A 25338-nucleotide genomic window follows, 5' to 3' on the forward strand; every position below is an offset into this window, starting at 1 on the left:
TACAAATTTGTTTTTAATAATATCGCACGTAAGAACGCAATAAACAAACATGTTTTATAAAAGACCCAAAAAAAATAGTTGGTTTTTTTTACGCCTTCCAATTCTCTTGTTTTAATTTACTTATCACAATGTAAGCAATACTAAACTAATCTAATTTGTTGAATCACACAAAAAGTTATCGTAACATAATCATCAATTACAAGAAATCGCACTCGAAAAAAGTTAACTTGTTATTATTATTTTAAAAGGCCTTTCATTTATAGGCCACTTTCGGCAGTGCATCGAAATATATTAATGATCCATCGAATCGCTTGAATCCATGATTATGTCAACAATAACTTTGTTTTATTAGGAAATAAAAAATACCAAAAAAAATTGACTATTTCACTTTATGTCTTTCATAACGATCGATAATCGTCTGAATTTTCAATTAACTAGTATACAATTTACAGCTCTATTAATCTTATAAACAATTTTTTTTTAATATTCACAGTGTAAGCTACAATTCTCATCAGTTGTCTGGATCAATAAATTTTCACGAACTCAATAGTTTCTTTCAATCATCAACGGTACATAGTTCTTAGATTGACTTCATAATAAATAAACATTAACATATACAGTATGTACATTTCTTACAGTTAGGTCGCAGTACAATGATCATCTAACAATAATAATAATTATTATTATTATTAATATTTAATATTAATAGTATATACATACATAATGGTAATCGAACATATTGTCAATGTTGACTCATGATGAATCGACAAAGCCTATCATAAGTTATCATATTTTATATATTTATTTACCTCTATACTTAAAAACATTATGTTAACTATGTTATTGTCCATTCACCATACTCTTAATGGAAATTTGATTAGTTTGCCAAATTTATTCTTTTTTGATACTTAATTGAATGTATCTACCAGCTATATTTAATACCAATACTACTAAATTACGTCATATGAAAATCGCCTTTGAGAATTCTCGTAAAGGTTTTTTTAAATTGCTGATTAGCCAGCGCATAGCAAAAAGGATTCATGGGACTATTCGCGTAACATAAAAAATATGAAAACATATAAAGATGTTCATTAGTGCAGGGTCGATGAGAACAAAAGCCCTCAACAAGCGCCATCACATGATAGGGAGTCCAACAAGCAACAAAAGCACCTAAAATAAATGAAATAGTTCTAAAAGCTTTTCTAGCCCGGTTTTCAGTTCGGGATTTTTGTCTACCAATAGTCGGGTCTTTTTTCTGTGTTTTAGCTTTCAAACGCCGACCAATTGATTTAACAAAATCACGTCGTGATCCACTGCTAGTTTCTGTTTCTTTATCAGTGTCTTTTTTTTTAGACTGACGCTTTGGATCCTGATTAATGACAGTCGCCGCAACAACTGTTGGAAGAGCGCTGCTGGAGGAGGACACCTGCGGCTGATTGTTCAGTTTCTGATCAGTCGTTGTGCCGTTGTTAGAGGAGTCGATGGATGTGCTTACAACCGTAGTGATTGGCTGACGTTTAATGTCTTCAACTTTTACAGTGACTTCTGTATTAACTTTGCTAACAACAGTAGGTGATGTTTGCGAAGCTGCGTTGATCTGATGGGTGATGAAGACTCGCGGAGGGTTGGTTTGTGATGAGGCATGTGTTACTTGAGGATTGTGCAAAGGTTGTGTTGGGGTGGTACCGGATTGGTGCTGAGCAGCAGCCCTGATCAGCGCTGCCTGAAGGAGACTAGTGTTGGTTGCTGATGTTCCAGAGTGCCCGAGGACAGGAGATGATGGTGCCGTTGACAGAGGATTCGCTAGGCTGAGAGAAAAAGAAGATGGTGGACTTTCATAGGAAGGACTTGGTACAATAATTGAACTTTCATCCATATACCTCAAATCTGCACCGTCCAGTCCAGTCATTATATCGTAGGTCCCTGCTCCATGAGCCATTAATGATTTTGTCTTGTCGATAGACGATGAAGTTGATGTACTCTCTGATACTGATGGGCTACCTAGAAACTGCGTCGGAGGAGGAATAATGCTTGTTTGGCCAGATGAAGAACTTTGATTCCTGATTTCGGAAGGTGGTGTGTTCTCAATTTGTTCAATACTATGATTTAAATCAATATCGTTCGATCGTAATGATTGCTCGGGTGTCAATGTTGTGCTGCTTTTTTCGTATTCGTATGTATTTTCTATGGTGTTTTCTATGTCTGCAAGGCTGTGCTCTTGAATCTTGGGCAGTGTGTGAGCTTTTGAAGCTGAGTCTAGCAACGGAGACGTAGGAGGCATCTTTTTCATCATAGGATTCATTTCAACGTTGATAGGAACCATCCCATTCAGTCGGTTGTTGCTGGTAAATACGTGGACAGCGCCTGCTTGAACCATCAGTCCAGCAATGGACGACCGCTTTCGCACTGCAGATTGTTGACTTGTCACAACAACTGCACTGTCATCATCTGAATCGAATGCTGGACTGCTTGAGCGTTCAGACCTCTCCATCTCTGATGATGTCGTTCCTGATTTTAGTTTATTGTTTGAATCTTTGTTTTGAGACGATTGTCCAGATAGCTTGCGTTCAGTTCCGGTGTAATTACCATTCTTGAGGTCATCGCCTGAACCTGGGGCATTATCAACACTTGTGTTTGATGTGCCACCACTAGGATCTTTGGGTTTGTCTTGACTAAGGATTGTGCTTTGCGTCTTTGAGATTCCAATTCCGGCTGCTCGGCCAGCCATTCCTGACATTGCACCTGCACTCAAGGCTACCATTGACTGCATCTTTCTTTGCTTAGCCTCACTCTTCTTTTGCATATCGTAAGCTGTTTTATAAATGCCACCATAGAGAATGAATAGTACTACGAGTGTCGTCCAGTAATAACCGATTATCAAGGCAGTGTTGAAGATAGGATCTTTTAAAAATTGGACAGCACATTCATTTGGTTTGAGATTTCTGTAACCAACAAAGTGTTCCCATCCAAAAATACTTATGAAAAATAAAAGCGCTGGTATGATCCAAGTGATTGTCACCATCCATATAACGCGATTCTTAGTACGCCAACTTCGGTACTTCGCAGCAATCTTCACCGAGCAAAAACGATCTATTGTGATTAGTAGAACGGTGTATTGAGATACCAAGCAAACAGTATAATCTACAGAGAGCCATAAATCACAAAGAAGAGGACCAAGATCCCAGGAGCCCATCAGCACATATACTGTGTAGAATGGCATGGATACCGTACCTAGAAATAGAGACTATGTTAGCAAGCTAAATACATTTTTTATTGAACCATTAATACTGTTACCGATAAGCATGTCAGTGGCGGCTAATGATGCTATAAAGTAATTGCTCGGCTGTCTTATGGATCGATCGACAATAAAGGCCAGCAGTACGAGGATGTTTCCACCGATGGTTAAAACTATGCAAGCAGCAAGACACAGAGCTATTAAGACTGTTTGCCAAAGCTCAAAAGGTAATGTGTATTCATCCACTTCAAGCAAATTCTCTAAAAATATAAAACATTTATCATTTGTCTAAATTTTATTAGTAATTTAAGGAATTGTTCATTTTTTTTTCTTTCGATAACTATAGAAAGTTTATTAGGAAAACAATAAAATTATAGGTTAATTATCTAACTGATTGCATTCTCTAACTATAGTGAAATTGTTTATTTTTCATTGAAACACTAGTCTACAATGTAAACTCATAACTTTCAGAAATTTATTGCACGCCTCATGACATTGAATTGTAATTAATAATACTCAACCGTAACTAATCAGTTAAAATTTCGAGCTTAAGCTTTGAAAATTTACATGACATATAATTCTCTCGAACTCCTATAAGTAGAATGAGCATTATAAGGGGTACATTTTTGACATTTTTAAACTTTTTATATAGCTGGAGTATCATGGTGTATTTATGTGTATCAACTCACCTAAATCGCTACACTCAAATAATGCTGTAAATTAACTGTAAGATTTTATAAAAAGTATTTACGTGCTTAAAAAGTTAAAATTAGAGTCTAACAATTAAAAGCTCTAAGTGATACTAACAAAATCAATAAGTTAGAAAAGTCCCTTATTACCTGACTGCGATGCATTAGTGATGTTAGTGATATTATTCCAAAACCAATCTGGAAGTAGTTCACTGTATTCACCACTGAAGCCTGAATCATTAGAATCTAGCCAAGTGCCATTTAATTGGATACATTCTGCACTCATGTGATCCGATATATATCGACATATTTGTTTTGGTTGTTTTTGAACCCGCCTGAAACAAAAAGTAAACAGATAGAAATGAGAAACAAATGAAAAAAAAAAAAGAAACACATTTTTTTCTGGTTTCATTTTTTCTGTGGCAAAATTTAAAGTTCTAGAGTAAACGTTGATAGTACTCTTCGCTTTGAGCTCATTGCGATGATATTGCAACTCGAAAGTTAGTTATGACTCATGTGATATAGATATATATTGATATATACTGCAAGTGGAACAAAATGTGGAGAAACGCTAGTGAGATTAGGAAGAAAGTACCCCCAATGTATATTTCCCGTTTTCCCAAGTGACAGCAACCTCTCCATGTATCTGATACTATAGTATAGCCTATGTTATACATGTATAATAGAACGACGGTATATTGAGTCAAAGACATGAATGCACCAGCTTTAATACAATGCTTTTCAAATCAGTAATGCATGAATGGGATTGCTTATATGTATACATCAATTCGTATTTATAGAATGTAATTAAGAACTGTTTTATGGTTTGGTTTTCTTTAAATTCAACTGTACCGCATATAAACCACAGTGATTTTTTCTATTGTTTATAAATAAGCTTTAGAAAATTGACTATTGTGAATAACACATCACTAAAAATATTAATTAGTTATTTTTTGAATTGTTCGCTAATTATAATTATTCAAGTTATATGAAGAATTTATGAATTGTTGATACTTAGCTACCGTCGGGAAAGGATATCAATGCTATCAGTTGACATTGGTGTTTAGTGAATAAATTTGTAGTGAAAGTTTTGATAAGAATGAAATTTCTAATGTCTACACTGATATGATGATGATGATGATGATGATAATGATGATAGATTATTTATCACGAATTGACATTTACTCATCGTTTATCGGTTTCTAAAAAAGTATAGGGGAGAAAAGAGTCGATTGAACTATAGGGTAGTTGAACCACTCGACTTAAAAAAATCGAAAAAATTTTGTCATAATTTCACGTTTACAAAAAAAGTATAATTCAGTAAAATTTTACCGTTTTAAAATGGATTAAATGAAAATAATTTAGACAATATTTAAGGTTACTAAAATATCGGATTTAATTTAACTTGGACTAAATTAAATGGATTAAAAATTAAAAAATTGAATATTTTTAACACTCGTCGCAATGTAAAGTTTAGATGCAACAGTTAATTGGATTCGAAAACAGATGCGCTATATATAAAATTGACAGTAAGTTGGTTGGAACAGTGCCGAGTACTTGTTGCCCTTTGCATATTCTCTCATTCGTTTTGACACTCTTAACCCTTGAATACTCTTTTTTCTACATTCACTCGTTGAACGTTCATCGCTCTGATTTTTAGCAGCCAACCTCCTATTCGCATCAGCCACCAAACCATTCTACATTTTTTTTTATCCAGCTGTATAGCACATTCATGCCATTTCACAGTGATGATCTCTGGCTGTTGGAAGCTTATACTTCCGTACTATCTGACTCATACATACTCTCATACACTTCAACCCTCACTAGGTAAGGTACTTTTGACTCGTTACATTTTTCCGGGAAATAGCTGCTGCACGATGAATATACTCGCAATCTTTTTCATCGTTCCCTACACATCATATCCAACTATCCTTTCAATTTCTTTCATTTTTAAAGAATCTCTTTTGCGATTATTTGAAGTCCCTTCGTAGACTTTTGTCTGACTTTGAGCTTGACTCAAGTAGTAATCTTAAAACGAGATTTGTAGAAAATTTTTGTTTCAATTTTTGACTTTAATCGTGAGTTTTTTTTTTTTTTTTTTTTTTTTTTTTTTTTTAGTATTTAACTCTGATTTTAAGAATATTAGATTTACCAGGCTAAATTGTAAAAATTTTACGGTTCTCGACTATTTTTTATGATTATTGACAATGACTAATCGACAATTATTAAATGTTTAAAAAAACAGATTATGTCTTAAATTTGCTTCCGTATAATTAATTTATGGATAAATTAGACAACAATTTACTATTAGAAGAAAGTTTTTCCAGTTTCGACAACCCGAAATGGATAAGGAATATGAATCGTTCATTTGATATTATATAATAAGAAAATCAATACTGCCAGTCGTTGAATATAAAATTGTTTTGAGTCCAAGATTTATTAGAATTTATAAAATTCAAGTCAGAAAAAAGCTATAATTTAATTTCGAGAAAGAAAAATCGATGGCTAATTAATTGAGTAACGTTTAATAAGTTGAAGGTATACGCAAAGTACTTCGATCACTAATGCCAGCTTCTCGCGTTCCCTTGCTCAATAAATTTTAAATTGATACAGAGCATCTTGTGAGGAGCTACTTATTTTGACTTTTCATTTTTCAATTATTTATTATTAGTAATACAGTATTTATAATTCTAATTTGTACTTTTAAAGAAAATGAAAAAAAATCGTACATTTAATTGAAAGCTTTGATTACAAAACGATAAGCTTTATAAAAGAAATAAAAACTAAGCAAACAAAAAAGTTTTAAGTGATGAATAGCCCAATTTAAATACAAAATCTAATTAAAAATATTTCAATACATAATTTGAAAATCAAGAACGATAGGTTGAAAGAAATTGAGTTAAAATGGTTGAGCTAGTTGTGAAAAGAAAATAAAGAAGAAAAAAATAGATGAAGGGCACACAAAGGATGACGATGTCAGGGTCGTTGAATTCAAAGTGTTTAGTTTGTCCACTCTGTGGTCCTTTTATGTCCAACATGTTTACATTTTATTTTTAAATTCCCCTCGAGGAAATGCTTTTTCTGAACTTTTTGTAAATTTTTTATAAAGAGTGTACAGGCAATACGTAACCCATACCTGGGGCTGATATCAGAGACTGCGGCTCTATAAATCGATGCCGTTTCCGGCGCATCATCGCTGTCTACCCAAAATTCACAGATAACCCAAGGCAAAATAGTTCTGAGAGCCAAATGTACTTCAATTCACACGAGACATCAGACTAAAAAAAAAGTTTAAGCTTCAGGAAAGTATTCTATACGACCCTTTACTCGAGATATCTTGAATTATATAAGTTTGTCTTGTTTCCAGTAGTTCATTTGTTTATTTATATTGTTTTCTTTTATTTCCTTTTTCTTAGTCTTTAAGGAAAGCTGTCACGTAAATGTAACTCAAGAATGAGAAAATTCTCTCAACACTGATAAATGCAAATAGAATTTGGGAATTCAAGCTGTCACTTGGGTGAGACAGCCGTAAATTATCCTTTCCGATGGATGTGTTACTTTAAATAAAATGGTTTTGCTATTCATTTATTGCGTTTAATAATTTTTTATTTGTTAAGATACTTGACTACTTTGTAATTAAAAAAAAAAATCGATTTTTTTGCATTTTATCAATCCTCATACATTTAAAAGTCACCCCAAAAATATTTTTATGAAAATTAGATCTAGGATTATGAAATTCGTGAAAGTTTTATGATTCTTGCGCTTTCAGCACTCTATAATCAAAATAATAACTTTAAACGCATTTGTCTTGAAACTATTTTTTACTAGATTTTATAAAAATCTAACTATTGTACTTGTCCGCATGATGCAACTTTTAAAGAATTTTGCTATATTTAGACTCGACGAGCTACGTCAGAAAATACATATGGTTAAAAAGTTTATGTATACATATATAACACAATATAACGCGGCTTGTCAGCACAGTAGTGTTTACAATTCTTAAGAGATCTTAATGAAACTCAACATTCTGATTCTATGGATGATTACGAAGCTCGAGTTCAAATTTGAGCTAAATCGGACAATTAGTTTAGAAATTATAGCATTTAAAAATTTTGAAAATTCGAAAATTACATATTTTTACTGTTTTTCCTTCTAAATAACTCTTGAGCGCTTGGAGCACCGATAAAATTATGACACTACTGTATTTACTACAAACTTTGTTCAATTTCTGCTGCGATTAGAAAATACATAAGATCCAAAACTCGAACATATGATCCCATCTTGTTCAAGTTTTGGGTACAACTTTGAAAATTGGGAGGTATAATTAATCGACGAAATTTAATCATGAACCGTCTTCCAGATTTTTTTTTTTAATTTCAAATATATTTTCTGTTGGAAGCGAAAAAAAAATCGTAAATAAAACACTCTTCTAAATATATTAGACAACAATGTGAAATTTTTCTTGGCTAAATAATAATAATAAATAATAATAATATTTATTCCCAGTAAAAAAACAGATACATAAAATACATAGCAACACAAAGAAAGCACGCATTAATATCTATCCCATAGAGATGCTTTACATCTGTACATAGGACTGGAACAGTAGGGGAGGGTGGCCTAAAGCGGATAAGCTAACGAAGAAGGCCTAGAAGTTTTAGTTTTTCTTCGACTTACTAACGAATATTATTCCATCCGATATAGTAGAGATCGAACTTCAGTATTAGATAGAAATATTGTCTTAGTTTGGGTCTAAGAATTTTTTGTCAGTAAAAAATAAAAACTGTTTAAAAACTCGCTTTGCCCTACCCTTTAGTCCAAAGCGGATAAGCACTTCAAATAGATGAATCTAACGATAAAACTAATTTTGATGATAAAATTATGTATTTAGCTGAGATGAAAAAAAGATTTTTAAGCATTGTAATCATTCAAATAATGATCTTATTTTTATTTCATTAATTTTAAGCAAAATAAGCATTTTTTTATTGAAATTGATGATAAGTTTTCAATCAAGAATGTATTTCCGCTTTTTTCTCATATTTACGTACTACTTGATAATATTGTGTGACAATATAAATATAGAATTGAATCAGAGCAGCGCAGGTTAGTATACCCACTTTGCCCTACCCGCTTTGCCCCAGTACACGTTTTTTTGCTAAACAATTGTAAAATCAAAAAAGCCATTCGGCAGCCGAAATGGAAGTAGATTTCATAAACTATATAAATTCACATGTGAAGTATAAAAAAAATAAAATAATTATCATAATCATTATGTTTATAATTAATTTAATGTTCCCCTCCTGTTTCAAAATGATTAAAATACACGCGTACATTACTCAGGCGGCAATGTAACTTTTTCATCCTTAAAAATAGAGTGGAAAATAAACCTTTCAGCATCAGAATGATAGAAAAAATTTAGAATTTTCTGGGACAATGCGATTCTCTGCGACAACTACCTTACGATGAAATTTAATGTAGAAAGTATTCATTATGTTTAGAGCTGTATTTTAGCTTCCTTTCCTCCTCTCTACGTGGTAAAGGCCTACAGGGGACCCGCCACGTTAAAGAAAGGAACGCATCTTATTACACAGTACCTCTTGGGTGATGTGGAAATCTGCGTAATAACTGAACGAATTATTGACTAACTAACATCAGTATGGCAGAATGACAAGGGGTGTTATTTAACATCTAAAACGACTACAAGAGTAAAATTTCATTGAAATAATCCCAGAACAGATACATTTTTTCGGGCTAAAAATACGCGTAAACATGTAAATTAAAGCTTATTTTCTCAGCTTTAAGATGCATTTGACCAGGATCGAATATCTCAATGTGTTCGAAAGTTACACGAGGGAGAAATAGCAGAAATACTCAATTTTCGAATTTTCAAAATTTTAAAATGCTGTAATTTCTAAACTAATCGACCGATTAGGCTCAAATTTGAACTCGACCTTCGTAATTAGTCATAAACTAAGTATGTTGAGTTTCATTATGATCCGTTAAGAATTGTAGACGGTATCGTGCTGACAAGCCCGCGTTATATCCCATATATATATATATATATATATATATATATATATATATATATATATATATATATATATATATATATATATATATATATATATATATATATATATATATATATATATATATATATATATATATATATATATATATATATATATATATATATATATATATATATATATATATATATATATATATATATATATATATATATATATATATATATATATATATATATATATATATATATATATAATAGGGGTGGAGTCAAAAAAATCGAATAATTTATTTTTGACTTTATACTCTGAAAAATAGGTTCGTAGACACCTAAAAAGAATTCTCTCCAAGTATAAGCTCTTAATTATAACGGGAAGGTCCTCCGCTTTGCGGGTTTCTATTTTTCGAATAATCAGATAAAAAAATTTATATCTCGCTTCCAACTGCTTGGAAAAATATTCCGTGGCATAGATTTTGTGAGAAATTGAATGCTTTACAAAAAAGGTCTCTTATGACTTTTTCAAAAACTTAACCGATTAAAAGATATTCATAGTTGAAGTTTGGCTATTTTAAGGAAAATATTCGTTTTTATTATGAATTTTATAAGTCGATGAAAAAAATTATTTCGGATTGCGGAACTCATGATTTTGTAGGAAATTTACTGCTCTACAAAAATGGTCTCTTATGATTTTTTGATTAAGTGAAGCCGTTACGAGATATTCATCGTCAAACATTAACGAATATCAATATTTCCAGTTTTTGATCAATAATTCGATAAATTTTAATTTAAAACTATGAGTTTCAGGAAAATTTACATAAATTTGAGTTTCGATCGATAAAGAAATGTTATAAACAATTTTTTAATATTGTTTTCAGTCTTGAGCTTGTTTGATTGCATTAAAACAAGAAATTAGAGCATTTTTTTCGACATATAGCCAATGATTAGTTTAATTTGAAGTGAATGACATATTTCTTTGTCAAATTTAATATGAAAAGTATTGAATCAAGTGAGAAACAACGAGTATTTAACTTTTTTATAGATAAATTTTTATTGAATTATCAATTGCAATATAATTGTCTATATTTTTAACATAACAGTACGCTATTACTATAAATAATTTCTTTTATTACAATTTGGGAATGTTTTTGATGTTCTTTGACAACTTGCAATAAGTACTGGAATTGTTCTTCATTTTTTGTCAAGCATTGATTATATTCACTGACTAATGCAACAGCTCGCTCTGCTGAATCATTGACAACTTTTAGTTGTTGAAAGTATTCTTATATTTTCGAGATAACTCTCATTAGTAGGCCATAATTCAACATCGACATCAAGAAAGTCATACGGTAGATCGAAGATTTTGAAAAGATTTAATGACTTTTTAGACACAAAGTCACTCAGAGTTCTCTGCGCCAATGAATTCAAATCTTTTTAGCAATTACAAATCTTTTAGCTTTAGAATCTGTACCTTCACGAGTATTAACAGCTTCAACAATACTTTTTTTACTTCTAATGGAACGCCATCGTCAAACAGTGATAAAATGGCAAGTTCATCGCTCAAATACCATAAGTGCGAAATCATTTTTTCACACGTAGCTGAAGAAATCAAAGGATTGATATTTTTGTACTCCAATAAATTTTTCATAAACTGCAAGTCATGATAAGCAGCAGTTGTTGCAGAAGTTGATGAAAACCAAGCTTTTAAATACAATGTGACTATAAAAATACAGAAATGACGAAGACCATGCAATTCTTTCTGAGAGAGTTTGAATTCATCTCTGAATAGATACATTTTCAAACTATAAATGGCCTTAGCCATCCATCTAGCATGATGAACAGCACTAGGACGTTTGAAAGAAATCTTTTCTTGAGGCATTTCTCCAAGGAAAATCAATGATAATTCCAATAATTCTTTATCTAACTTATTATAACATTTCTTTATCGATTGAAACTCAAATTTATGTAAATTTTCCTGAAACTCATAGTTTAAATTAAAATTTATCGAATTATTGATCAAAAACTGGAAATATTGATATTCGTTAATGTTTGACGATGAATATCTCGTAACGGCTTCACTTAATCAAAAAATCATAAGAGACCATTTTTGTAGAGCAGTAAATTTCCTACAAAATCATGAGTTCCGCAATCCGAAATAATTTTTTTTCATCGACTTATAAAATTCATAATAAAAACGAATATTTTCCTTAAAATAGCCAAACTTCAACTATGAATATCTTTTAATCGGTTGAGTTTTTGAAAAAGTCATAAGAGACCTTTGTAAAGCATTCAATTTCTCACAAAATCTATGCCACGGAATATTTTTCCAAGCAGTTGGAAGCGAGATATAAATTTTTTTATCTGATTATTCGAAAAAAATAGAAACCCGCAAAGCGGAGGACCTTCCCGTTATAATTAAGAGCTTATACTTGGAGAGAATTCTTTTTAGGTGTCTACGAACCTATTTTTCAGAGTATAAAGTCAAAAATAAATTATTCGATTTTTTTGACCCACCCTAATATATATATATATATATATATATATATATATATATATATATATATATATATATATATATATATATATATATATATATATATATATATATATATATATATATATATATATATATATATATATATATATATATATATATATATATATATATATATATATATATATATATATATATATATATATATATATATATATATATATATATATATATATATATATATATATATATATATATATATATATATATATATATATATATATATATATATATATATATATATATATATATATATATATATATATATATATATATATATATATATATATATATATATATATATATATATATATATATATATATATATATATATATATATATATATATATATATATATATATATATATATATATATATATATATATATATATATATATATATATATATATATATATATATATATATATATATATATATATATATATATATATATATATATATATATATATATATATATATATATATATATATATATATATATATATATATATATATATATATATATATATATATATATATATATATATATATATATATATCTATATATATATAAATACATACATATATGAACATTTGAACCATATGTATTTTCTGATTCAGCTCGTCGAGCTGAATCAGGATATAGCAAAATTTTTCAAAAATTCCGACATGAGGACAAATACAATAGTTAGATTTCTATGAAATCTACTAAAAATACAAAGGGAACCGTCCGAACTTGTATCGTCCTTTAGAGTTAAATGGTACCAAAATAATATGATTTCATCAATATTATCATAAGTGTAATAGTATTCGAATCATCTGATGACACATTCCATTCATCATTGTAACAAATTTAGCAATTTCTTTATTTTTAACACGCTTTTATTAACTTCACCTGTATGTTTGTATGTAACTCTCCTTTGCATAAAGAGACTACCATAATGATATTATTTAAATTTTGATTATTATCAACCTAGAACCCAGGTGATGACCTTCCTAGTCATCCTCTGATGACCATCCCGAAGTTATATCTCGAAACCAGGTGTTTTCCTCCGTAGGTTTTCATCGGAAATGGCACAGATAAACCCGTACATTAACCCGGAATCCTCTGATGACCATCCCGAAGTTATATCTCGAAACCAGGTGTTTTCCTCCGCAGGTTTTCATCGGAAATAGCACAGATAAACCCGTACATTAACCCGGAATCCTCTGATGACCATCCCGAAGTTATATCTCGAAACCAGGTGTTTTCCTCCGTAGGTTTTCATCGGAAATGGCACAGATAAACCCGTACATTAACCCGGAATCCTCTGATGACCATCCCGAAGTTATATCTCGAAACCAGGTGTTTTCCTCCGCAGGTTTTCATCGGAAATAGCACAGATAAACCCGTACATTAACCCGGAATCCTCTGATGACCATCCCGAAGTTATATCTCGAAACCAGGTGTTTTCCTCCGTAGGTTTTCATCGGAAATGGCACAGATAAACCCGTACATTAAACCGGAATCCTCTGATGACCATCCCGAAGTTATATCTCGAAACCAGGTGTTTTCCTCCGCAGGTTTTCATCGGAAATAGCACAGATAAACCCGTACATTAACCCGGAATCCTCTGATGACCATCCCGAAGTTATATCTCGAAACCAGGTGTTTTCCTCCGTAGGTTTTCATCGGAAATAGCACAGATAAACCCGTACATTAACCCGGAATCCTCTGATGACCATCCCGAAGTTATATCTCGAAACCAGGTGTTTTCCTCCGCAGGTTTTCATCGGAAATAGCACAGATAAACCCGTACATTAACCCGGAATCCTCTGATGACCATCCCGAAGTTATATCTCGAAACCAGGTGTTTTCCTCCGTAGGTTTTCATCGGAAATAGCACAGATAAACCCGTACATTAACCCGGAATCCTCTGATGACCATCCCGAAGTTATATCTCGAAACCAGGTGTTTTCCTCCGCAGGTTTTCATCGGAAATAGCACAGATAAACCCGTACATTAAACCGGAATCCTCTGATGACCATCCCGAAGTTATATCTCGAAACCAGGTGTTTTCCTCCGCAGGTTTTCATCGGAAATAGCACAGATAAACCCGTACATTAACCCGGAATCCTCTGATGACCATCCCGAAGTTATATCTCGAAACCAGGTGTTTTCCTCCGTAGGTTTTCATCGGAAATAGCACAGATAAACCCGTACATTAACCCGGAATCCTCTGATGACCATCCCGAAGTTATATCTCGAAACCAGGTGTTTTCCTCCGTAGGTTTTCATCGGAAATGGCACAGATAAACCCGTACATTAACCCGGAATCCTCTGATGACCATCCCGAAGTTATATCTCGAAACCAGGTGTTTTCCTCCGTAGGTTTTCATCGGAAATGGCACAGATAAACCCGTACATTAACCCGGAATCCTCTGTTGACCATCCCGAAGTTATATCTCGAAACCAGGTGTTTTCCTCCGTAGGTTTTCATCGGGAATGGCACAGATAAACCCGTACATCAACCCGGAATCCTCTGATGACCATCCCGAAGTTATATCTCGAAGCTATTTGTAATCTTTCTAGATCATTCCAGAAATTTCTAGACTTTTCAGGAACATTCCATACCGATTTCAGCCGTTGCACACAATTTGGAATCTTTCTAGATCATTCCAGAAATTTCTAGACTTTTCTAGAACATTCCATACCGATTTCAGCCGTTGCACACACGATTTGGAATCTTTCTAGATCATTCCAGAAATTTCTAGACTTTTCTGGAACATTCCATACCGATTTCAGTTGATCATGCAGTCATTTATCTGGGTTCTCGGCTGTTTGCTGCGGGACAAGCATACGTAGCACTCAGCCGATGCAGATCTTTGGACGGGATTCGAATTGAGGACCTTGATTGCTCCAAGTTGACGGGTAAAACCCTATGTAACAGCGAAGCATTAGATGAAATGGAACGACTAAGAAATAATTCATAATAAATATAGTTTAAAAAAACTAAAAAAACACGCTTTTAAAGAATATTTTGAACTAAAAAGTTAAAAATAAATATAGTTAAAAAAAACTAAAGAACACGCTTTTATAAATAATATCGAACTAAAAAGTGGAAAATAATTTTAAAAATAAACTCAAAAAAGTAGTATATAAAAAATACTAGCAGAACTGAGAGAAAAGCGTGGGGCGCTCGATATATGAAAATTATGGCACAAGGCGCTCCACGCTTTTCTCTCAGTTCTGCTAGTATTTTTTATATACTACTTTTTTGAGTTTATTTTTAAAATTATTTTCCACTTTTTAGTTCGATATTATTTATAAAAGCGTGTTCTTTAGTTTTTTTTAACTATATTTATGTATTTTGTTATTTTCTGTCAAAATTCGAACACCCAATCAGAACTTTCAAATACTCAGGAGTGTGTTCCCATGGTCACTACAAATGTATACTTTGACATTCGCACTCAACGTCACAAAAAAACAGCACCTACCCGCTTTAGGCTACCTTCCCCTATATTCATTTTTATTTTATTATAGATGTAATATACTATTCTAGTCTTGTCCGTTTTAATTGATAAAAACTGAATTACCTTATAAATACTTCTTACAACGCTTGAAAATATACTTATTACCTTATATATAAACCGCGAACAATCGACACAATAGCGATTGCGTTAAGTAGAAAAGAAGAAAATTTAAAATTGTTCTCATTTTCTGTGAATGCATTACCGAATTTTTTATGTGTATTATTCGGAAGATTTTCTATTGTGATTATTCCTACTGTTTAATTCTTACTTTTCGTTCATCCGTGGACAATGGACCTCTTCAGAGGCTCCAAGGGTTATTTTATTTCTTTTCCTCTTCTATCTTTTCACGTGGCTGTCCAACGCGAGGCTTCTCAGTACAGAGTTGAGATGAAAATACCGTAGAGTAAACTTTAATAGTAGATGTTCTCTTGCTTGCGGTTTGAATGCGATGCCGTGGTTTTGTGGTTTAGTTTATACGAAAAAGTCTAAGAGCCTCCTTGGATATTTCAAATGAAATGTAAGGAAAGTGCTGATTTTTTTCCTCATAATTTTTTCACGCAAAATTTTTTCCGTTATTAAAACACTTCAAAAACTAATTCTGAGAAATTCAAAGTAACTTTGAATTTTATTATTTCAGTAAACTTTTTTACAACTTTTTAAAAAGTATGAACATCAGGTCGATAGTTAATTAATTCACTCTTTATGAGCTTCAGACTTTTAAAACTAAGGTTTTTTTTGTTAAACTCAATTAAGTAATTTGGTAAATTTATCGAATCACATTTAGTAATTGAAAAATAACTAATACATGAGCTATGACTTTTATAACACTAGCTGTGACTTTAGTATTTATAAATTTATTCTACGATGATCGCTTTTAGTTCCTTAATATCAGTTGTTTTATTTGAGTATTTAATTTTAAAGCGAGATATTCTATCAATGGACTCGCAAGTAAATTAATCATAGACCCAATTAACGTCAATAAATTATGGATCCAGTCTCAGTCATGTGAATAACGTAGTAAAAATAGACGATTAAAATTTCATGTGATTTGTTTTTTCAATAGCATAGTAGTGCTAGGTCGAAACGAGAGGCCTCATTAATTATTGATGATAATAATGACGGAAATGATGATTATCTACGCTATGTTCATGATTTGTATCATTGTAGAGCAAGTAGAAAAATCATTTTGTTAGTTGAGTTTATTTTATTTAATTTCAAGGATTTTTAATTATGATAATTGTAAATCCATGTTTAAAAATTTACTTATAACCCAAAACAAAAATTCAATATCTGACTGTATAAATCAATTTTCTGCCGTATTTTTTATCTGAGCACTAAAATTTTCGTCAACGGGTTATGTTTAAAAATTCAATTTTAATCATGTTTCTGTTTTTACGTTTTTATGTCATAAAATGAACTATTTCTGGCACGCAATTTCAAAACTATGTTTTCTTTACTATATTTGATTCAAAAGTGAGAAATAATTGATTAGTGTTACAGAAATAGAAGAATTCATATTTTTTAAATTAAGAGAAAAAAAAACACAACTTTGAAATTTCAAGAGTTTCTAACATCATTTAAAAATTTTACTTTAGACAAATTTGAGCTCAAAATTTAGTTCGGAGTCAATTTTAATAATTTTTTAAATTAAAAAATCTACTCATTTTTTAATTTTTTTCTCCCATAACCCCATTAGATTAAATAATTAATGTATCTATAAAAGTTCTCAAAATTATTGCAAAATAAAGTTGAAAAATTAGATAAATAATAAAACTACGAAAAAAAAAAAGAAAGATGATTTAAAAATTGCACCACTAATGACGTAAAAATCCGATTGTACGAGTAGTGTTAGTTTTGGTTTGAGGTGATACAAATATTGTATCACCATGATGTACACGAAAAGAACAAAATTACACTGCATATCTTCCCATATTATACTCAGTGTAATCTGTGGTGAAAAAAAATTTCAGATAATATCAAATGTAATCCAGATTGTACTAAATTATTTTTTTATTGAATTCAGTGTAATCTCCGATTTGACCAAGTAATTTTTCTGGTTATACCGCGTCAGATTACACTGGATATAATCCGAAAAAATATCCCGTATAATTTAAATTATACTTGGTAGAATCTTGAATTATATCATTTTTTCAAAAATTGTAATATTCAACTTTTTTAATTTATAAATTTTTTTGAAAATTAGTTAGGAAAGTTTTTGTAAAATAAATAGTTTTCTAACAAAAGATATAGTAAATAATGCTGTTAATTAACTCGTGACCTAGTTTGTTCTTTATATAATTTTTAAAAGATTTCTATAATACAAAAATTCTAGAACCCGTTTAACTGAAAAATATGTTGATCTTTAAATTAACCAGCCTATTTTACCTCCCAAACACTTTGAATGTTGAAAATGTTGGGGGTCCATTTTGCCCCCCCCCCTTCCCCTACAATCAGATATGAACTTATTTTTAGACTGACGTATAACAAATTGCCTTAGCATTAAATTGAATACTAATTGTTCCAGACTAGGTCGAAACATGTCACTCTCTCTTCCTCAAATTTGTTATAATAATTTTATTCTTTCAAAATGCTGTAAGTTATTGCTAAAAAATAATCTATTTTTAAAATCAAATGACTTCGTATGTCGTATCCCGCAAACACAAAAAAATAAAAGGTTATATGTAATGTGGATCGAATCGAACGGTCTGACCTTCAATGTGGCTCATCCACTTACATAATAACAGGTAATCGTCTGAGTTACCGCCAGACATTAATGTCTGAGAATATATTCTCATCCAATCTCTATTTTTGTCTTTTATCCCTTGTAATTAATAGAAAAGTAATTATTTATAACTTATAACGAAATTTTTATCATCTACGCAATACGCTGCGGGTATAAACTCGTAAGCTAGTGGACTAATGAATTATAAAAATTGAAAAATAGTAGTAAAGCGAGCAAAAGAGCTTATCGATAAAATTAATTAGATTTTTTTTTTTTTTTTTTTTTTTTTATAATACCTATAGAACGGAAGCAATGTTAGATTTAAATGCTGGCCAAGACCTTGAATTTAATCGATTCCTTACAATCTTTCTAGATCTTAAATGAGATTTACCGTTGATCTCGCTGATAGCTGCAGGTTGGTTAGTTAAAACAATTAAATTGTTTGTATATTTATTTACTAACTACTAACTACATTTAATAAACAGTTTGTCATGCTTCAAAGTTGTCTCTGTTAGTCTACATCACTGAATGTCTTTGAACTTAGTTCCGAAATTTGTCCGTCCATCATCTACCGTTAAAATTTCATTATTTATTCACAGGTGTATCCGTACTAGCTGCCGACACTGGTAACATCATCGATCGTTCTCCTTTCCAGTTTCACCCTTCCTACACTACTCTCAGAGCCAGTCGGCTTTTCTCTCTGCTCGTAATCTGGGAACCCGCGAGAGAGAGCAAGAGACTGAATATAACGTGACCTGAAATATCGAATAATGTTGAGCCAACACCGACAATATACTGACAATTAACAATATATATAGTACAAGGGTGGTAAAAAAAAAAAATGATTATCTTGTTTTATTTGAATCTTCGAGAGAAATGTGTTCGTTGTGTTCTACAAATTATTCGAAGTCAAATCGAAAAAAAAAATTTTCGGGGTCATTGGGAATTATTAGAAATTGATTAAATTGGCATTTAAAACACAAACTGTTGAAAACAGAAAGTGAATTTTGACTCTCGTTTATTTATAGAATCTTTGAATAAACTCTGATTGATTTCACTCTAGGAAGTTTTTTTTTATTCATAATATAAATAAAATTTGACTAGGAGTTAATTTCACTCTGCTACATGGAAAAAAAATTCTACGAAAAATTACTATGGTAACATCGTAATTTGTCTTATGAAACACCATAGCGCCGGACCATACTCATAGTGTATTCATTTTTGTTATATTCGCTCCAAAAGTTCAACTTTTGAGCGCTGAATGGCGTCCGTAAAGGGACTCTTTTCTGGAGACTCTACCATGCCGTCTTTTTTTCACGGCCTAAGCCGTGAAGTTTTACTCCCTCTTTTTTTTACGAACTTTTCGAGTACACCCAGATAAAATTGACAGAGATTGTAATAAAAAAGTCACATTCTAGTGTACCGATCAATGATTATGAGTAAATTTTAAACAGTTACTATTGAGTGGCGCTAATTATTTCTCCGCTGGCAGTTTATTATGAAGCCGACTTAATGCTCTCTAAACATGAATCAGTGAAATTTTCACTAATTACGTCAGTGAAGCTGTATTCACTGCACAATCAGTGAATTTCACTAAAAAGTTAGTGAATATTAATCAATAAATTTAGCAACATAATTTTTACCAGCAAATTAGTGATTTTTACTAATGAACTAGCGATATTTTCATTATTTCTATAAGTGGAGCTCAAACTCACTTCTGAATTTGTGAATTTCACAATTTTACTACTGTCTTAAATAGAACCAGCGATTTTTTGCTGATATAACCAGTGAACGAAAAATGCACTGGTTGAGTCAGTGAAAATTGTACATAAGTACATGTGCTTAAACAAGAGTTTAAAGTGAAAATTTTGGAATATTTACGGTTGTAATGTGTAAATTTTGTGATGATGGTATAATTTAGTGATTAATAAGTGACATCATTGTGGAATGATTGCTTCGGTGATTTACAACATTTTTGGACTGAACATGATATACAGGTAATTATATACTTTTTTGATAAATTGTTTCGGTCTAACTAATTCAACTATACGTGTAATCATAACTAATTCTCACATTTTTTTTTTTCATCATTTGTTAAAATTAAAAACGTCACTAAACTGATTAATGGTTTTACTTTTATTCACTTTTATGGAAGTCAAATATACTCTCTTACAATGTACTGGTGAAATTTCGCCTATTCAACAAGTGAACAGAATATCTAAGCATATGCGCATGAGTTTGTATACCAATTAAATCAGTGAAATTTACTGATTCAAACCGTGCACATATTTACGCGCATGCGTTTAGATATTCTGTTCACTGATTCATTTTAAGAGCGTACTATTGATAATGAAATTTATTTAGTAGCACCAAGCACCTAATGTTTCGCGTTAAAAATTACTCCAGGGTTTTATATAAGAGTATTATTAACTAAAAAAGTTTTTTCAAATTATTAAATAAATTGTTTGTGTCCATTTTTTGGAGTAAAATTAATTACAATTTAATCGCACCGAATATTTCTGTTAGATTCTGTAAGTACACTCTAATTTAATGAATTTTTGAGGTTAAATTTTGTCGAAATATAATTTAGATTCTAAACTTGAGTCATGCTCTAATGCATGGATTGTATGCTTAGTGCAACATTTAATTCAACGCTGACGATAAAAACTTCTTTTATTATTTTTTCAAATTAAAAATTTCACTGAACTGATTTAAAGTTTCGGATTTATTCACTGTTTGACAAGTAGAATATGAACCCCAGCGACGCCATCTAGCCACGCATGATACTATACTGCTCTTTCTTTCAACATATTATCTCACTATAGTATTTATAAAATAATTTATTTAGTAATACGGAGAACGTTGTGTTTCGTGCAGAGTGTAGCTCAAGGATTTCATATCAGAGTATAATAAACTATTTGAGTTTACAACAATTATTAATTACGTCAGTCGTATTAATTATTAAAAGAAAAAACTTAATTAAAATTCTATTGCACCAAACATTCGTATCGGATTCTGTAAGTAAATTCTAATGTAATAAATTTTTGAGGTTATGTTTTATCGAAAGTCTTATTTTGACTTTTACATTGAGTCATTCCTAAATCTATGAATTGTATGTTTTTAATGAAATTTTTACTGAATTAATTATTGGTTATATTTTTATCCACTTTTTCGGAAGTCAAATGTACTCTCTTAAAATAAACACGCAGATTCTAGCTGATTCAACCAGTGGATGAAAAATTCGCTGTTTAAATCAGTGAAATGAATATTCAAGCACATGCGCGTGAGTAAACGCACGAATCGAATCAGTGAAATCCATTTTGCTTCGATATTTTGTTCACTGATTCATTTTAAGAGCGTACTATTGATAATGCAATTTATTTAGTAGCACCAAGAACCTAATGTTTCGCGTTAAAAATTACTCCTGGGTTGTATATAAGAGTATTATTAACTAACAAAGTATTTTACAATTTACAAATAAATTATTTGTGTCCATTTTTTGGAGTAAAATCAATTACAATTGTTTTTTGTTCGAATCGATTGTTATTTAAGAGAAAAAATAAAGTTTAATAAGAATAATATTGCCAAAAATGTATCAAATTCTGACATTGCAGGATATTTTCTTTTCTTATCTTCAACTATTTTAATTTGATCATTTTTTTTTTTTACTTCAGAATAATCGAGATGGAGGAGTTTAAGAACTTGTCAGTTGAGGAGCTAGTGGTTAAGTTGGGTGAAATTGTTCATGATTGTGACACTCTTGAAAAATTGAGGCGTAAGTGACTTGTTTAATCATTTATTTGCCATGGAACGGTTGAATTGTTTTATCTGTCATCGATTAGTAAGTGGGGAATTGAGCGGATTAAAAAATCATTTTATAGACGTTCATGGGCTTACTGTAAGCCAGGGGGTCGGCGATCAGGGATTCAAATGTGATCAAGGTGGGTGTTGTCGAAGATTTTTGAACTTTTCATCTTTGAGACGCCATATTAAAAAAATTCATTTGCATAATCAACTAAATCATAACGACGATGACGAAATGAATTTAGATAATAACGACAATGAAAATGACAACAGAAATGATAATAATATTGATAATAATGATCATTTTCATCCTAATAATGATGGTGAAAATAATAATAATAATAATAATAATAATAATAATCGGGTGTTTGACATGCGTTATCACATTGTTCGAATGATTGGTCGATTCCAGTGTAAGCCGTCTATGACAACTTCAACATTGACAGATATCATAGGTGAATGTGAGGAATTGTTAGTCAACACGTTTAAACTAATGAAAATAATTTGCAGTAGAAAAATAAATCAAATAATCTCTAAGAAAATACTACACAAATCAAAATTCGGTTATTTTGACGTGTCGTTATAAATTTTTTTCCGTGAATTTACTAATTGAAAATTATATTATAAGATTTACGTTTATGAACTATGTGATCAATAAATTATATTTTTTAGGAACCTTACTATGACAAAAACTCAAAGACCGGATTTTTGGAGTATCGTTTGTATACGATGCGAAGCAATTTAAGCCCTTCGAAAAAAATGTATTCTAAGGCAGCTTTGAAACGACAAGAAAAAAAACGTCTTCCTCGTCATCTCAATTCGTTTCTGGATTTATAGAAACAGAAATAAAACAAAAAGTTGGTTCTTAATTAGTAAAAACTTAATTGATTTATTGTAATCTTTTTATTATTTATTTTGATATTATTTTAGATCTCTGTAATGAATAATTGTAATCCAACTGATCAGAATAAGGAAAAAATTGTCACGCTTCTTGAAGATACAAGAGACTTTAAGCGACAGTGGATTGAGCAGTCAGGTCCAACAATTTCGGAAATTTTTAGTCATTATCCACGTTTTCTAGATTATGATGGAGAAATGGTAAGGTCTTTCAGAACAATTTTTAATTTCCTTTTTTACCTTTATTACCTTTTTTTATTTCTTACTAAAAACCGAAATTTTATGATTGTATTAAATTACAGATTGAACAAGAATTTGACTCTCTGTATCCTAAGTCAGCAGACAACTTTCTGGAAAAGTTTTCTACGTTCTATGCTCCCCGGATTTATCATTACGTTAAACAATGCAAACCAGCTTTGTATACCGAATCGGCTATTATTTCAGATGGTTAGTAAACATTTTACGTATGTACTTGATAAAATTAACTAGTTGCTAAGTTGTTGCTTTAATTAATATCATGTTTAATATATTTTATTTCCTATGTCATACTTCTACTGATGTTGTCCGTGCTGATATAACGTGAAATATCTGTATATATATATATATATATATATATATATATATATATATATATATATATATATATATATATATATATATATGCTCTAGAAAATTATATATTGCTCTAGAAAATTTGAGGGCTCTGATGATATTGTCAACCTTACTGCCTGTATCAAATTCAATAATTACCAAAAAAGGTAAAGGGAAAGGAAAAGGGAAAGAAAAAGGAAAAAAAAGGGTACGTGTAGACTTAAATTGAAAATTTAATACCTAAGTAATTGTTCTTATTTTTATGATTTTGATCTAAATAATTGATTTTTTATTTTATTTTTTATTTTATAGAAACGTGATGAAAATGATGATGATTCTGAGCCTCTGAAAACCAATGCATTTCCTAACAGAGATTTGTTGAAAATAGTTGCCGTAAGTTGGATTTAATAAATTATAATTATTATATTCATTAAGTCTAATTTTTATCTTAAACACAGGATGGAACAAATTTAATTAATTATGTAAAAGAGGTAAAAACGCCAAGTGACCAACATCCAACCGTATTTAATTTTAGTTAAAGGACAAGATACTGAAACTTTCTTTATCGAAGGCGACAATTGGCTTATGAATGTTAAACAAAACAGTACACCGATTGCAGCTTTCAACTTGCTGTACAAACTTTTTTATGTTTTAAATCTGAAGTACCCAGATAATTTGCAAAATTTTTATAACTTCATTGATTGTTATATTTTTGCAATGAAAGATGTGCAACCAAGATCCAGTGTATCAGCGTTACATGTCGTTTTTAACCATACTCCATTAAATGATACTGCGGATGATTCATCCTCTGATTAGTTTGGAAAAAGTTAAAGGCACTATGTTCACTGTTTAAAAAAATATTTTAGTATGCCATCGTTTTTATTTTACAGTTATAATTATAGCTTAATTTATATTCACGTTTTTATTATCAATTACTTTTGGTATATTCATAAAAAAAGTATAATTTTAATAATTATAAGTCATTTGAAAAATTTATTATTCGATAAGTTTTATAAAACGATTCAAGTAAAAATTTCAGGAACTTTAAAAAATGTTCCAGTGCAGCGCACTTTATAAAAAAAAAGTTATTATTATTATGTTGTAATTACCAAATATTAAATGTGCATTATTAGTTGTAATGATTATAATTATAATTCATATTGAAGCTTTAAATTATCACTTGCTAAGTTTAAAAAAATTGATTCAAGTCAGTATGTTAAGGGTGTTGAGAATGGCTCAGTCAAATGTATTTTATAATCAAAATTTAGTTTATAATCATTTTATGCCAATTATGCAATAATTGGCATA

At 30.6% G+C, this 25338-nt stretch overlaps 2 protein-coding genes across 9 annotated transcripts; one reads left to right on the top strand and one right to left on the bottom strand.

Annotated features, from left to right (window-relative positions):
* Positions 1 to 227: 227 nt before the first annotated feature.
* On the bottom strand, positions 228 to 20884 carry Machr-b (muscarinic acetylcholine receptor). 4 transcript variants are annotated; one of them, XM_074240467.1, is made up of 4 exons: positions 4075 to 4359; positions 3295 to 3495; positions 1881 to 3231; positions 228 to 1808 (listed from the first exon to the last, which is right to left on the bottom strand). In XM_074240467.1, exons 1-4 carry the CDS (start codon positions 4334 to 4336, stop codon positions 956 to 958), a joined length of 2667 nt encoding a protein of 888 aa, XP_074096568.1. In that variant the 5' UTR covers positions 4337 to 4359; the 3' UTR covers positions 228 to 955. The 4 variants fall into 4 exon arrangements, with proteins under 4 accessions (XP_074096568.1, XP_074096567.1, XP_074096566.1 ...); XM_074240466.1 differs by adding an exon at positions 16285 to 16487 and having other exon boundaries at positions 230 to 3231; positions 4075 to 4259; XM_074240468.1 differs by adding an exon at positions 20812 to 20884 and having other exon boundaries at positions 231 to 3231; positions 4075 to 4259.
* On the top strand, positions 20390 to 25338 carry LOC141525824 (uncharacterized). Of its 5 annotated transcripts, none has more exons than XM_074240471.1 (8): positions 20390 to 20735; positions 22413 to 22513; positions 23215 to 23399; positions 23473 to 23640; positions 23742 to 23886; positions 24129 to 24238; positions 24343 to 24423; positions 24489 to 25338. In XM_074240471.1, the coding sequence occupies exons 4-8, from the start codon at positions 23482 to 23484 to the stop codon at positions 24567 to 24569; spliced, it is 576 nt and encodes a 191-aa protein (XP_074096572.1). In that variant the 5' UTR covers positions 20390 to 20735; positions 22413 to 22513; positions 23215 to 23399; positions 23473 to 23481; the 3' UTR covers positions 24570 to 25338. The 5 variants fall into 5 exon arrangements, with proteins under 5 accessions (XP_074096572.1, XP_074096574.1, XP_074096570.1 ...); XM_074240473.1 differs by lacking the exon at positions 20390 to 20735 and adding an exon at positions 21116 to 21269 and having other exon boundaries at positions 22413 to 22679; XM_074240469.1 differs by lacking the exon at positions 20390 to 20735 and adding an exon at positions 21116 to 21269.

This window comes from Cotesia typhae, unplaced genomic scaffold, assembly GCF_013202065.1.
Source record: "Cotesia typhae breed Kobodo isofemale line unplaced genomic scaffold, CoteBio_Ctyphae contig_27, whole genome shotgun sequence".
NCBI classification, from domain to species: domain Eukaryota; kingdom Metazoa; phylum Arthropoda; class Insecta; order Hymenoptera; family Braconidae; genus Cotesia; species Cotesia typhae.

Bases quoted from the DNA above. Each gene is read 5' to 3' on its own strand.
- Machr-b (XM_074240465.1), bottom strand. From the start codon at position 4,336: ATGAAACCAGAAAAAAATGTGTTTCTTTTTTTTTTTTCATTTGTTTCT. The intron at 3,496-4,074 runs GTAATAAGGGAC...TTATATTTTTAG, and splicing joins CACTAATGCATCGCAGTCAG to AGAATTTGCTTGAAGTGGAT. The intron at 3,232-3,294 runs GTAACAGTATTA...CTCTATTTCTAG, and splicing joins CGCCACTGACATGCTTATCG to GTACGGTATCCATGCCATTC.
- LOC141525824 (XM_074240471.1), top strand. From the start codon at position 23,482: ATGAATAATTGTAATCCAACTGATCAGAATAAGGAAAAAATTGTCACG. The intron at 23,887-24,128 runs GTTAGTAAACAT...ATATTGCTCTAG, and splicing joins ATCGGCTATTATTTCAGATG to AAAATTTGAGGGCTCTGATG. The intron at 24,424-24,488 runs GTAAGTTGGATT...TCTTAAACACAG, and splicing joins ATTTGTTGAAAATAGTTGCC to GATGGAACAAATTTAATTAA.